This window comes from Ictidomys tridecemlineatus, chromosome 6, assembly GCF_052094955.1.
Source record: "Ictidomys tridecemlineatus isolate mIctTri1 chromosome 6, mIctTri1.hap1, whole genome shotgun sequence".
Taxonomy (NCBI): Eukaryota; Metazoa; Chordata; class Mammalia; order Rodentia; family Sciuridae; genus Ictidomys; species Ictidomys tridecemlineatus.
Genome location: NC_135482.1, coordinates 63,532,046 through 63,544,843, shown reverse-complemented (window position 1 = coordinate 63,544,843; position 12,798 = coordinate 63,532,046). Strand labels below are relative to the sequence as shown.

Below are 12,798 nucleotides of genomic sequence, written 5' to 3'. Positions count from 1 at the left end.
ATCTCACTTTTGTAAACCTCACATTTATTATGGATACATTCAGATACCACACACAAACACAGCAAGATGGTTGTAAGGATGTAAAACCACAGAGGTCATAGTTTAAGAGTGTGAAATTCTTACTGTTTTTACATTCATTTTATTTTTCCTAAGTACTTTCTGATTTTTTGTAATGAGTAATGAAATTAAAATTTTTATGGATGAAATGATTGAATTTGCTTCATAAAAATCAAGGATAGAAGAAAAGTATAGACATCGATAAGATTGCCCATGAGATGATAAATTATTGGGTAATAGGTATATGATGGTACATCATACAACTTTCTCTTCCTTTGTATATATTTGAAATTTTCCATTTAAAAAGTTTAAAAGTAAAAGTAAGATTCTTAGGTCCTACTCCCAGAGATCTTGCATTTTTAAATACTTCCCAAGTGATTCTAATTTATAGTCAATTACTTTGATAATAGTTAATATCCTTTCACTATCATTTAAAATTGTTTTCCATATAATTCAACTAACTGATATTGTATATGTAGAATTTGGCTGATCTTTGTCCCTGGTTCCTGGGAGATAAACCTTCAAATACTGTGTCTCTGTTATTCATTGTGGTCCCCTCAGACCACACCTGAGTTTATACTAAATTCAAGATGGTGGCTGTCCATGCTGGAAAGATCAACCTTGTCATTAGAAGATTCAGGCTTTGAGACAGGTAAGAGGAAGGGAAGGAAGCTAGAGATTTGAGTTCAAGCACATAGCCCATGATTCAACATGTAAAGAAACTGCAATAAGGGGCTGGGATTATGGCTCAGCGGTAGAACGCTCGTCTAATAAGTGCAAGGCCCTGGGTTCGATCCTCAGCATCATATAAAAATAAATTAAAAAACAAAAATAAAGGTATTATTGGGGCTGGGAATGTGGCTCAATCGGTAGCGCGCTCGCCTGGCATGCGTGCGGCCCAGGTTCGATCCTCAGCACCACATACAAACAAAGATGTTGTATCTGCCGAAAACAAAAAAAATAAATAGAGGAGTGTTCTTTTCTCTTAATTGGTTCCTCCTGAGGAACCAATTTATCATCTCATGGGCAATCTTATCTATGTCTATACTTTTAGTCTATCCTTGATTTTTAAAATTCTCTCTCTCTCTCTCTCTCTCTCTCTTTAAAAAAAAATAAAGATATTATGTTTAACTACTTATAAAAAATTTTTTAAAAAAAGAAAGAAACTGCAATAAGAACTCTGGACAGCTAAAGCTCACCTGATATGCCAAGCATGACATGTCCTAAAGACATAGAAGCTTTGTGTTTGGAACCCTTTCCCACCTCACCTTATATGTGTCTTCATTTGGCTGGTCCTGATTCGTATCCTTTGTAATAAAATCATAATATGTGTAGAAACTTTATGAGTTCTGAGAGTCATTCTAATGAATTATCAAACCTGAACAGGTTAACACTCTTATTATAAAGAGGGGACAGTAATCTTCAGGTTTAATGTAAAAATTAAATGATATAATGTATGTAAAATACTGAGCACAAACCTTGCTCATGGTAGATAGGAAGTAAAAAATCCCATGGAGCTTAAACCTGTTAGCCACTTCATAGTATAAATTTTCTACATAAAATTATTCATAATACCCTGCTAAAATAGAAGAAACAGTGATAAAAGGAGGTTTGTTGGTGGAAATGACAAGTAAAAGATGGAGGTATTATTTTGGAATAAAGGACTTAGGTAGAAAAGATGTAGTAAACAACAATAAGAGAACAGGGGCCACTGAGTCAAGAGGAGACCTAGGATAGGAATGGTACCCTGGGAGGGATATAAACCCAAAACTAAGGTGGCAGGGGTTCACTTTAATGTTGTATAAAGATCTGGTGATGCCACAGTACCTTGGCAATCCTCAGGAGGAACCAATTAAGAGAAAAGAACACTCTATCTCCCACAAATCCCTGATGAGTGGTTAACTGCCCCTGAGTTCAATCCAGGAACAGAAAGATAAATTTCTCTGGTTCCAGAGGAAGGATAAGCAGCAGGTCACCCTGTGGCCCTGAGCCCTTGGGGGAGGCTGGGTTGGTAAGGATGCTTGTAGAACCTGTGTTCTTCTGCCACACATCCCACATGTCTTCTTTCTTTCCCCAAGCTTCTCTTCCCCCAATTACCTGTTGTTGATAAAAGTTGCTGGCACTTTGTTCAAATCGCTCATCTTTGGTTTCTACAGTTTTCCCCAATTTTTGTAGGACCTGGGAGATATAAGACAGAAAAGGCCATAGTTATAGTCAAGTATCTCTCATATGTTGGTCTTATATGACTGTGGCTTCTCTCATAGTCTTGGAAGCAACTAAGGGTCTTACTCTTATTACCCCAGCAGAATTAGGAATATATCATGTTGCTGACAAATCAATCATATTTTGTGATTCTTTTCAAATAAGTGTAACTGGAGGTATGCAGCAGTGTGCTAGAGGATATATCTATTTCCAAATAAATAAGATTTACCTTCCTAGAATCTCATTGCTATTTAAAGTCCTTTTTAAAAAATACTTTTTAATTGTAGTTGGACACATTGTCTTTATTTATTTATTTATTTATTTATTTATTTATTTATTTATTTATTTATATCGTGGTGCTGAGAATAAAACCCAGTGCCTAACACGTGCAAGGCAAGTCCTCTACCACTGGGTCACAACCTCAGCCCCTAAAGTCCTTTTTTTTAAGGCTGGGGATGTGGCTCAATGATAGACACATTTGCCTAGCATGTGCAAGGCTCTGGGTTCAATCTTGAGTACTGCAAAAATAAAGTTTTTTAGGGTGTTGGGGATTGAACCCGGGGCCTTACACAAGCTAAGCACATGATGTACCACTGAACTACCTTCTGGCCCTAAAGTTTTTTTCTTAAGGAGGAAGAAGGAAGACATGTTGTTTATTTTTGGTACTTAGGACTGAACCCAGGGGTGCACTATCACTTAGCTACCTCCTCAGTCTTTTTTACTTTGAGACAGGGTCTTACTAAGTTGCCTAGTCTGGCCTTGAACTTGCAATCCTCCTGCATCAGCCTCCCAAGTTGCTGGGAATACAGATGTGTACCACTGTGCCTGGTGAGGGCATTATATTAAAACAAAGATTAACAAAAAAGAACATAAAATATGCATAGCTCTTAAAGATAAATATGAGCTTTAAAGATATTTTTAAAATTTAAAAAAAAATAGTTGTAGATGGACACAATACCTTTATTTCCTTCTTTTTATATGGTGCTGAGGATCAAACCCAGTGCCTCACACATGCGAGGCAAGGGCTCTTCCACTAGCTACAACCCCATCTCCCTTGAAGACATTTCTCTTAAAAGACCCTTGTCTAGCCATAGACACAGATTCTTTTCAATAGATGAGGTTAGAGAGATGAGCAGGAAACTCTTCTTTCATGAGGGCCTTTGTGGAAAACTTTGAGAAGCCCTAATAAAATACATTTGAAATTCAGCTAGAAATGAATGCTATCCAGGTCTGTCTTCTCTCAACTAGAAAACCTGAGAGACATCCATTATACAGTCTCAGTGCCAAGGCAAAAGACAAGATACTAAAAAAGACCCAGTCTCTATTGTCAAAGGGGACACTGCCTTTCTGGAATGCCCTTCCTCACTTTGTCTGCCAGGCACATATCTTAAAACAAAACAAACCAAACCAGTTCCATGTCCTTTGTGATGCTTAACCACATAAGTTTCATCTCATTAATCAAGCTAACCACTCCCTGTTCAGTGGTTGCAACATCTGAAAGTTGTATATGCTTCTATTACTGTTTTGTTATTTGAATTTATCTGTCTTTTCAAACTGGGACTCCTTAAGGACTGAGTACTTTCTTTATTTATTTAGATCTCTCAGTATCCAACAAATAGATATTAGTAATTTTAACAGGAAAGGAGAGTGAGACTGGTATAAAAGAAGACTATTGGCTGGATCTTGAAGTAGGATTTTGACTGATTGGAGTAGAGTATAAAGAGCCAGGCATGGTGCACGTCTATAATCCCAACGATTTGGGAGGCTGAAAAAGGGGGATTGCAAGTTCCAGGCCAGCCTAGGGAATTTAGCAAGACCTTGTCTTTAAAAAAAAAAAAAAGGCTGGGGATGTAGCTTATTGGTAGAGTGCTTGACTAACATGTGCAAGGTCCTGGGTTCAATCCCCAGCACTGCTAAAAAAGGAGAGAGAAAGGAAGAAAGGGACAGGGAGAAGAAAGAGGATTCAAGGCAGACAGCAGCTTCAGCAAAGTCATGGGAGGATGTGACTTCACAGCAGCTTCCTAAGATGTTTTGGCACAGCTCATTTAGGGTGTGTTATGGGGAGTGATGGGGAATTAAGTTAGAGAGATTGGAGTCTCTTTATGAAGGGTTTTGAATCACATGCATAAGTGCTGAGGTCTTGGGAGTAAGGAAGGCTCTATGTAGAGACAGACCCAAGTGTCTCCAATCTTACCCCAGGGGGTTAATGTCTCTCACTTATGGAGCTCTGTAGTGGTTAAACTCAAGGGCTCTTAGAAAGTCAGATATTAATTAACTCTCATCTCGGTCTTTCCACTTACTGGCTATAAGCCTTTGGGCAAGTCACTTAAATCTCCTGAGCCTCGGTGTATAGAACTTCCTTTCCTCCATTAGGATAATATTTCTCTCCTGAAGTTGTTGAGAGGATTAAATGAGGTTATGTATGTGAACTGCCTTTCTCTGTGCTGCCCTACAGTGAGCAATCAATACATATCTATTATCATATGTCTAGTTTTTCTTCCTTGTCTATAAATGCCTGTATTTCCTTTTCAGTTTAGCCATGTCTGTTTGTCTGTGTGTGTCTCTAACTTCACCTTTGTTGCCACGCCTGCACAGTGCCATCCTCTCTGGCTCCACCCTCTTCCCCCAACAAAACATTGTCCTCTACCATAAAGTTGCAAAACTACCTTGTTTAGTGGTAAGTGCAGCTCTTACTTCCTTTTTTGCTACCCCTCCCTTCCTTTGCCCTGGTTGGCTCTTCCTAGGTGGAGGGGGTGAGAAAGAGAGAAAAACTAGGGTATGATGGAGCCCTCTGCCCAGTTTCCAAAGGAAGACCAAAAGGCTTTCAATTCTGAAACGGAAAAGGCGATTGTTATCACCCTGGAAATGTACCTCAGGACCCTGGGCCCAGAGTTGTCTGTTGTCATAAGCAATAAGTCCATGTGTCCTGTGTCAGGGCACTTATACTCTCAAGGAGAAACCCTAGAGGGAACAGGATATACAGATGTTCAGTAGATTTTTTTCCCTAGTATTGGGAATTAAACCAGGGCCTTGCACATGCTAGGCAACATTCTATCACTGAGCTACAACCCCAGCCCTTTTTATTTTATTTTGAGACAGGATCTTGCTAAGTTGCCCAGGCTTGCCTCAACTTTATGATTGTCCTGCCTCAGTCTTCCAAATAACTGGAGTACAGGCGTGTGCCATTGAGCTGAGCTCAACAGTTGTTTGTTAAAAAAAAAATTCTACTTTTGGATCACTTCCTAATGATAACCTACAATATAACATCAGTCCCTAAAGTCCTGTCCTGAGAATTCTGCCCCAAATTTGCCTGGCCTGGCAGCTGAAAAGTTAGAATACAGACATTTGGTGGTGGTGGTGGGGGGGGGGTGTCAAAGAGTAAATGTGACAAAATGTTAACACTTGATGAATATGGATGAATAATATTTCAGTGTTCACTGACCTATTCTTATTCTACTAACTCTTTCATAAACTGGGGTGGAGTGATAAAGAAAAAAAATCACTGCATAAATATTTGGTGGCTACCAAATACATGATCCTTCACCATAAGTGATTATTAATTACATTTCAGCTAATTCTCTCAATTGGGGTAATTTGAACAGGGTCTGGACGTTAGATATTATGAAGCATTATTTTTCTCTAGGTGCAATAATTTTGTTGTGTTGATGTGAGAAATCTTTAGGATATATGCTGAAGTGAGCTTTCCTTAAAATGGCCTCAATATACTTTTTCCACCCCTTTCTTCTACCACTCCCTGTCCCCGGGCTCAGCTGCATTTCTCACTACTTTGCCTAAAAGGATTTACAGACTCCTGCTGGATTATGCTGGCATTCCTTGGCTGGAATGCTCTCTCACCCACTTGCCCGAGGAACTAGGAATCATCCATAATTCCTGTTTCAAATTCAGCCTCCAGAGTTAAGCCTCCCTCCATTCTCCCCACTCTTTCTGAATTCCCATAGATGTATGTATCTCTCAGCTCTCTTTTATTTTTTTTTTTTTTTACTAGATTGTAAGCTTCTGACAGGCAAGAAAAGATTGCCTCTTATTCTGGATCCAGCCAAGTCCCCTGAACAAAGAAATTTTCCACAAATATTTGATGAATTAAATCCTCTGGGATAGAAGTTGAGTAAAAGTCAACAGAGAAAAAGACCAACAAAGGAGTATTAAAAAATGCTCTTACTTAGGGGAGATCTGAGAGGTCTGCCACAGAGAAATCACAAACAGATGGTGAAAGCAGTAGTCTGAAATGTGAAGATGTAACAAACTGTAAAAATACAATGAAGCCAGCCTGAACCCAGTCTCATGTTGTGTTTGAGTGGGAACTGGAAAACAAAACAAGAAGAATGTTTCATCTCTATTGTGTTTAACAGTCACTTGACCATTACTCCCAGTTTTTCAGGGGAAGATGAGCCTGTTTCCACTGCTACCCCTGATCCTTCTGAGAAAGGATCAGCAGGAAGTGGGGAGGCACAGATGTCCGAGTGGTTTATCAGGAACCTTGCAGAGGCAGCAGCCTGAGGTTATTCAAAGGCAGAACACCTGGGTTTCAGTAATTTTTCTGCCATTTGCCAATCTCTTTTGAAACTTGTTTCCTTATTTCTAAAATTGGGATCCTGGGGCTGAGAGTGTAGCTTAGTGGTAAAGCACTTGCCTAATATATGCAAACCCCTGGGTTCAAACCCCAGGACCAAAAAAAAAAAAAAATGGAATACAAACATCTTATTTAAAGTGTGTTGAAGAGATGAAGTAAGATCATATTGCTAGAATGTTGGTTCCATAAGGGAGAGATCATGCCTTCTTATGTTCCTGTGCCTGCTCCATCACAGGTGCATGATATTTGACACATTAACCATTATTATACTTAAAAGATTATATCCTTTCTCTTTACTGAAATTGTCTCCCTCTTTACCTTATTATCAGTTACCTCCCAAGACACAACGACTCTGGTTAGGAGCTGAATGAACTGAACCAGCTCCATTTTCCCATACCATTCTCTCCCTTGTCCACACAGTACCTCTGGCTACCACTTCAAGTTCCATGTCTGTCTCTTCCTATATTTGAGTATGTGTTCAGAGTATGCTGTTTTCTGCATCAACCTGGAAGTTTCCCAGGGCAGACTCATGTTTGCTCTTCTTTCCCCACCTCGTAAGGGTTCAGGGCAGGAAGAAGAGGGTGCTAGCTGGGTGGCTGGTTTTCCTTTTGGGAAATATTTGACTCTGAGGTTCAAGTCCCCTCTCCTTTTCAGTTTGGATTGCCACTCTGAATTTCATAAAGAATATCAACTCTCTTATTTTATAGACGCAAGATTTAAAGTCTAAAGCAGGCATTACTTGAGATTTTGGAGTCCATGCTTAAAAAGGAGAGAAAGCCCAAAGTAAGGGCACAGTGTTGATGACAGACTAGGTCAAGACAGAGTGAAAGAGTGAAGCAAGCTGGTCATGGTGGTGCACACCTGTAATCCCAGCAACTCAGGAGGCTGAGGCAAGAGGATTGCAAGTTCAAAGCCAGCCTAAGCAATTTAGTGAGGCCCTAAGCAATTTGGTGAGACCCTGTCTCAAAATAAAAAATAAAAAGGGCTGTGGATGTGGCTTAGTGGTAAAGCACATCTGGGTTCAATTCCTGGTTTTTTAAAAAAAATCAATTAGTGTATCTTTTTTTTTTTTTTTTTAACAGGGTTGAACCCCAAGGGTGCTTAACTACCGACCTGCATCTCCAGCCTTTTTTTCTATTTTTTTTGAGACAGGGTCTTATTAAGTTGCTTAGGGTGTCACTAAGTTGCTGAGGCTGGCCTTGAACTTTCGGTCTTTCTGCCTCAGCCTTCTGAGCTGCTGGGATTACAGATGTGCACCATCATGCCCAGCTAATTACTATGTCTTTTTAAAGATTTTGTTTTGTGGTGCCCAGGATTTTGGTTATGCTAAGCAAGCACTCTTCCACTGAGTTCCATCCCTCGCCCTTGGCATTTCTTAAAAAAAAAAAAAATGCTATTATTTGTGAGATGGTTTTTCCTTCCTTTTTCTTTTCCTTTGGGGTTTTTGTTCTTTTTTTCAACCACAATGTGGCTTTCTCTGGGGTAACTCCTGCTCCCCCATACTGTTTCTAACCCAACCTTCTCATAAGCAGTCACTCTCTCTGATCTATCAGATTTGTAATCAGCCTTTAGAAAGGCTGAAACAACCACCAAGGTTAGAGTAAGCGAAGTAACTTAAGTTCAACACATAAAATCTTGCCCTTTTCCTCTTCTGTTTCACAGGACTTCAAAAGACAGAAAAAGTATATAGATCCTCTCCCTTCCATTGTGATCTCTGTTTTTGTTTTTGGCACTGGAGATTGAACCCAGGGGCACTTTACCACTGAGTCACTTCCCCAGCCCTTTTTATTTATTTATTTGAGAGAGAGTCTAAGTTGCTTAGCGCCTCTCTAAATTGCTGAAGCTGGTCTTGAATTTGTGATCTTCCTGTCTCAACCTCACGAATTGCTGGGATTACAGGCCTGCACCACCACATCTGGCTCCATTGTGGTCTCTTTTTTTTTAGTTGTTGATGGACCTTTATTTTTTATTTATTTCTATGTGGTGCTGAAAATCGAACCCAGTGCCTCACACATGCTAGGCAAGGGCTCTACCACTGAGCCACAACCCCAGCCCTCCATTGTGGTCTCTTAAAATCAGGAATGACATCTATATTCCATCACTGCTCAATTGATAACCCACTTGAGAGAGAGTTGGTTGCCCTTTATCCTTCCAAAGCTGCTTCTTCACCTTTACAATACAAATATTTCAGTTGTTAAGCCTGTGCTATTCATCTATATGCTTCTAAGACTGTAACTCTTAGAAAACCAAGACTGTATCTGAAGTCCTTCTTGTATCTCCATCCCCCTTTTTCTTCTGGCTTACCTGTTTTCCCGTACCACCTTGTCTACTAGGTTGTTGTTAGGTGGAAGTTAGAAGCAAAAAAAAAAAAAAATACATTGGACATTTACAAAAATGCCATTAAAATGTACAGAGTGTGTCTACCTGATCTGGACAGGTAGGTTAAGTTGTAATGGGCAGCCTACCCAATGCTGGAGTAGGCTACCCAGATAAGAAGAGCACAATTGAAGAGATGCTCCATCATCCTGGGCAGTGTGGTCTCCAACGCCAAAGGGAGGGTACAGGAAGCAGATATGGGTCATTAAACCACCACCAGAGGCCAGGAAGGGGTAGGTACACAAAGAATTATGTAGATTCTTGAGTCCTCAGGGGATGTCAAAAGCCAAGTTTTAGTGTCGGGCATCACAGCTGGTTGTCACCGTCTTTGCCTTTAGGGAAATTACCCTCCAATTTCATCATCTGTAAAAAGGCCACCATCCTGGCCTTATTACGAGGACGAACCCTGCAGCGTGGATGGCCGCCAACGCTGGCTCCTTTCTGTCACATTTTCTGGGTCAGCCTGAGGGTTGTTCCTGACAGAAACCGTTGTCTCCTGGGCTTCGCCCAGCCTTGCTCAAGATGGCCTGGTGTTCTCCGTTCTCTCCCATCTGCCAGTTTTCATGGACACCCACTCCCCACCCCACTTCCCGGGGGGTCAGCGGGGACCCTCCTCCTCAGCCCAGGCCCCACCGCCTACCTTCTCCTGGGCCCTGCTGAACTTCTTCTGCACCTGCTTGGCGAAGAGGCCCGCGGCGCCGCCCGCCTTGCCCTCGGCCATCCTGCCGCTCAGGGGCGGCTGGCCCAGCTCGCTGTGGTTTCCAGAGGCCCCGGGAGGAAGTGCTGCGGCTCCCAGCGTGCCTCGCGCCAGCCAGCAAGCAGGCGGCCTGGGCCTCCCTGCCCCCAGGGCTGCCCTGCATTGGCCAGGCTCTACAGGCCACCCCATCCCCACACCAAAGACACCCACAGCCTCGAAGCCTGGACCGCAGACGCCAAGGCCCATCCACAGCCCCAAACAGCCCAGCTCAGGGTGCAGCCCAGAGCAGCAGGCTGGGGGCCCCGTGGGGACATCCCCAGGCTGGGTCAGTGGGTCCTCACTTTGCCTGTGGCAGGGGAGCATCGACCCCATTGAACAGGATCTTCAAACGTGAGCCTAGACTCATTCCTTCCAGAAAACAAATTAGCCAGCACATCAACATTGGAAAATAACAAACAACCTGGCAGGAAATGTTGAGTTCAACTCACTGTGACTATTGTATCAGAAAACGTCTCTCCATTCTAGGAGTATTCGTGTGGCGTGGGCAAGTCAACTGTATTTCTTGCCCCAGGTTGCGGTTTAGCTACTGCCTGAGAGGTTGGCTCTGAGTCTGGAATTGCTAGTGGGAGAGTGCCTAAAGGAGCCAGGGCTCCAGATCTGGATGTGAAAGGGAGCAACAACTGCAGAGAGAAAAGACGTCTTTAGGAAATGAGGCGATCTTATTAAAAAAAGAACTGAGTATGCGAGTCTGTGCAGGGGACTGGAAGCAAGTTTTTCTAGTTGGAGTGCAGTATACTAGGTGGAAGCCGAATGTGAACTGAGACACAGATTGTGCAAATTAGGATGGGGCTACTGAGATTACTAATAACTGTTGTCTCTTTAGAGATGTGGATGTGGAAGTTACTCCCTGACCTGTTTGAGGGGTTAGCTGGAAATTAGGATATTACATTTGGAGGAACCATTTATTCAAGGATTCTACAGTGTGAGGCTGGGGATGTGACTCAAGCAGTAGCGCGCTCGCCTGGCATGCATCCGGCCGGGGTTCGATCCTCAGCACCACATACTAACAAAGATGTTGTGTCTGCTGAAAACTGAAAAATAAATATTAAAATTCTCTCTCTCTTTAAAAAAAAAAAGGATTCTACAGTGCATATTAAATTCTTTCAAGGAAGGAAAAGAGATCAAAATATGCTTCCCAAGAAGTTGGAGGCCTGCCACAAAATTACCTGCTGTTGTTTTGCACTTCTTTCCCCCCCAGTAGACACAGTACACTCAAACTAAACTGTGTGCCAGGCATTGATGGTGCTGGGAAGCCAAGGATGAATACAATGCAGCCCCTGACCTCAAGATGTTCACAGTCTGGTGGAGCTAGGTTGGTAATCAGATGATTCCACTGTAGTCTGCTTAGTTCATTTACAGAAATGGACACAAAAATTTCAGGCAATAAGTGATTAGTGTTTATTCTGATTTTAGCTTTTGTGATCATCTGTGAGAGCCATAATGGTAAAGATGGAAGGACTTGATGTTGGATGGAGAGGAGAGGAAAGAAATGCGGAGGATGGTGATGCTGCTGGGACACCAAAAGAAGATAACAATGACAACAGGTGCATCACTAGCAGAAGGAAGCTGATACCTAGGGTCATTCCCAAGACTCCACAGCACTCTTAGCAATGTATTGCAGCTACTACCTTCTAGGAAACTCTCTTCAGTGCCAGTATCTTGGGAACTGAATTTGATAGTCACCCAGTCATTTAGTATTAAAGCAGGAACAATACTTAGAAGTTGATTAGATGGGTAAATCAAGTTATAGAAAAGGATTAATTTGCCCAAGCTACCCCCTCTAATTCAGTGGACAGGAACTCAGGAGTCCTGATACCAGCCCAGCGCTTATAGTGTATACCACATTCTGGAAGCCTCTGTTGATATAATAGGACCAATTTCAGGACCTGTTTTAGCTAATTTCCCCTGCTGTAATGTTTACTACCCTAGTCCCTCCTCTCTGGCCTTTAGTGATGGTTATGAAAAGCAGCTTCTCATCTGCTTAGACTTCTTCTTTCATTTCCCCCTTTGCTTTCTCCTAGGCTACTCTTAACAGACTGAGCCTTTGCTAGGACAGAGTAAAATTATCAACTTCCCAGTTCTCTGTGGTTTATAGAACCCTGGATCCAGTTGCTTATTTTAGTACCAGCCTTAAAGTGCTGATTCACACTTAGCTTGAGGCCCCATCCTGTTGTTGCCTCTTCCTTTCTGTTCTGCATCTTCCCCTCAACTAAAATAATGTTTAGTATCTTCTTTCTCTTTATTTAAAATCTGATTCGTTTTTAATTCTTTGTTCTCCAGTCCCCTAACTTGCCACTTCCTTAATGTTCTGGCATCTGTCCTACCAACCTAATCCTATACTCCTATCTCTAGTGTATCTTTTTTTTTTTTTTTTTTTTGGAACTGGGGATTGAACCCAGGGGCACTTAACCACTGAGCCATGCCCCTAGCCCTTTTAAAATATTTTATTTAGAGTCAGGGTCTGACTGAATTGCTTAGGGCTTCATTAAGTTGCTGAGGCTGGTTTGAACTCATGATCCTCCTGCCACAGCCTCCTGAGCTGCTGGGATTACAGGTGTGCACCACCATGCCCAGCTCTAATATATTCTTGTAGTTCCTGTTGCCCAGAAGCTTAGGGTAAGCATTTGTTCTAGGCCCTAGAGGGGGAAACATAAGAAGGATGAGCCCACAGTCTACCTTGAGGAGTTAGGGCACATTTGGTCACTAAGGAACTTTTAAAAGAACTTTATGCCTTTCAATATAGCAAATATGCATAGGAGGGGGGCGTATGAATAAATTAATGGATAAGGAGTTCCTAAAATAGCCTAAAATGGAT

At 41.9% G+C, this 12,798-nt stretch overlaps 1 protein-coding gene across 3 annotated transcripts in view; it reads right to left on the bottom strand.

Moving 5' to 3' along the window:
* The window catches only part of Bin2 (bridging integrator 2), a 32,640-nt gene extending 22,621 nt beyond the window's left edge, over window positions 1-10,019 (bottom strand). For 2 of the 3 annotated variants that reach the window (XM_040280627.2, XM_005324969.5), the window contains exons 1-2: window positions 9,867-10,019; window positions 2,155-2,235 (exon numbers count right to left, since the gene is read on the bottom strand). In XM_040280627.2, coding sequence (XP_040136561.1) covers window positions 2,155-2,235; window positions 9,867-9,947 — 162 coding nt within the window. In that variant the 5' untranslated portion in view covers window positions 9,948-10,019. Of the gene's footprint in view, window positions 1-2,154; window positions 2,236-6,439; window positions 6,501-9,866 lie in introns of all 3 variants that reach the window. The other variant, XM_078014678.1, reaches the window with a different exon arrangement.
* Window positions 10,020-12,798: the final 2,779 nt, after the last annotated feature.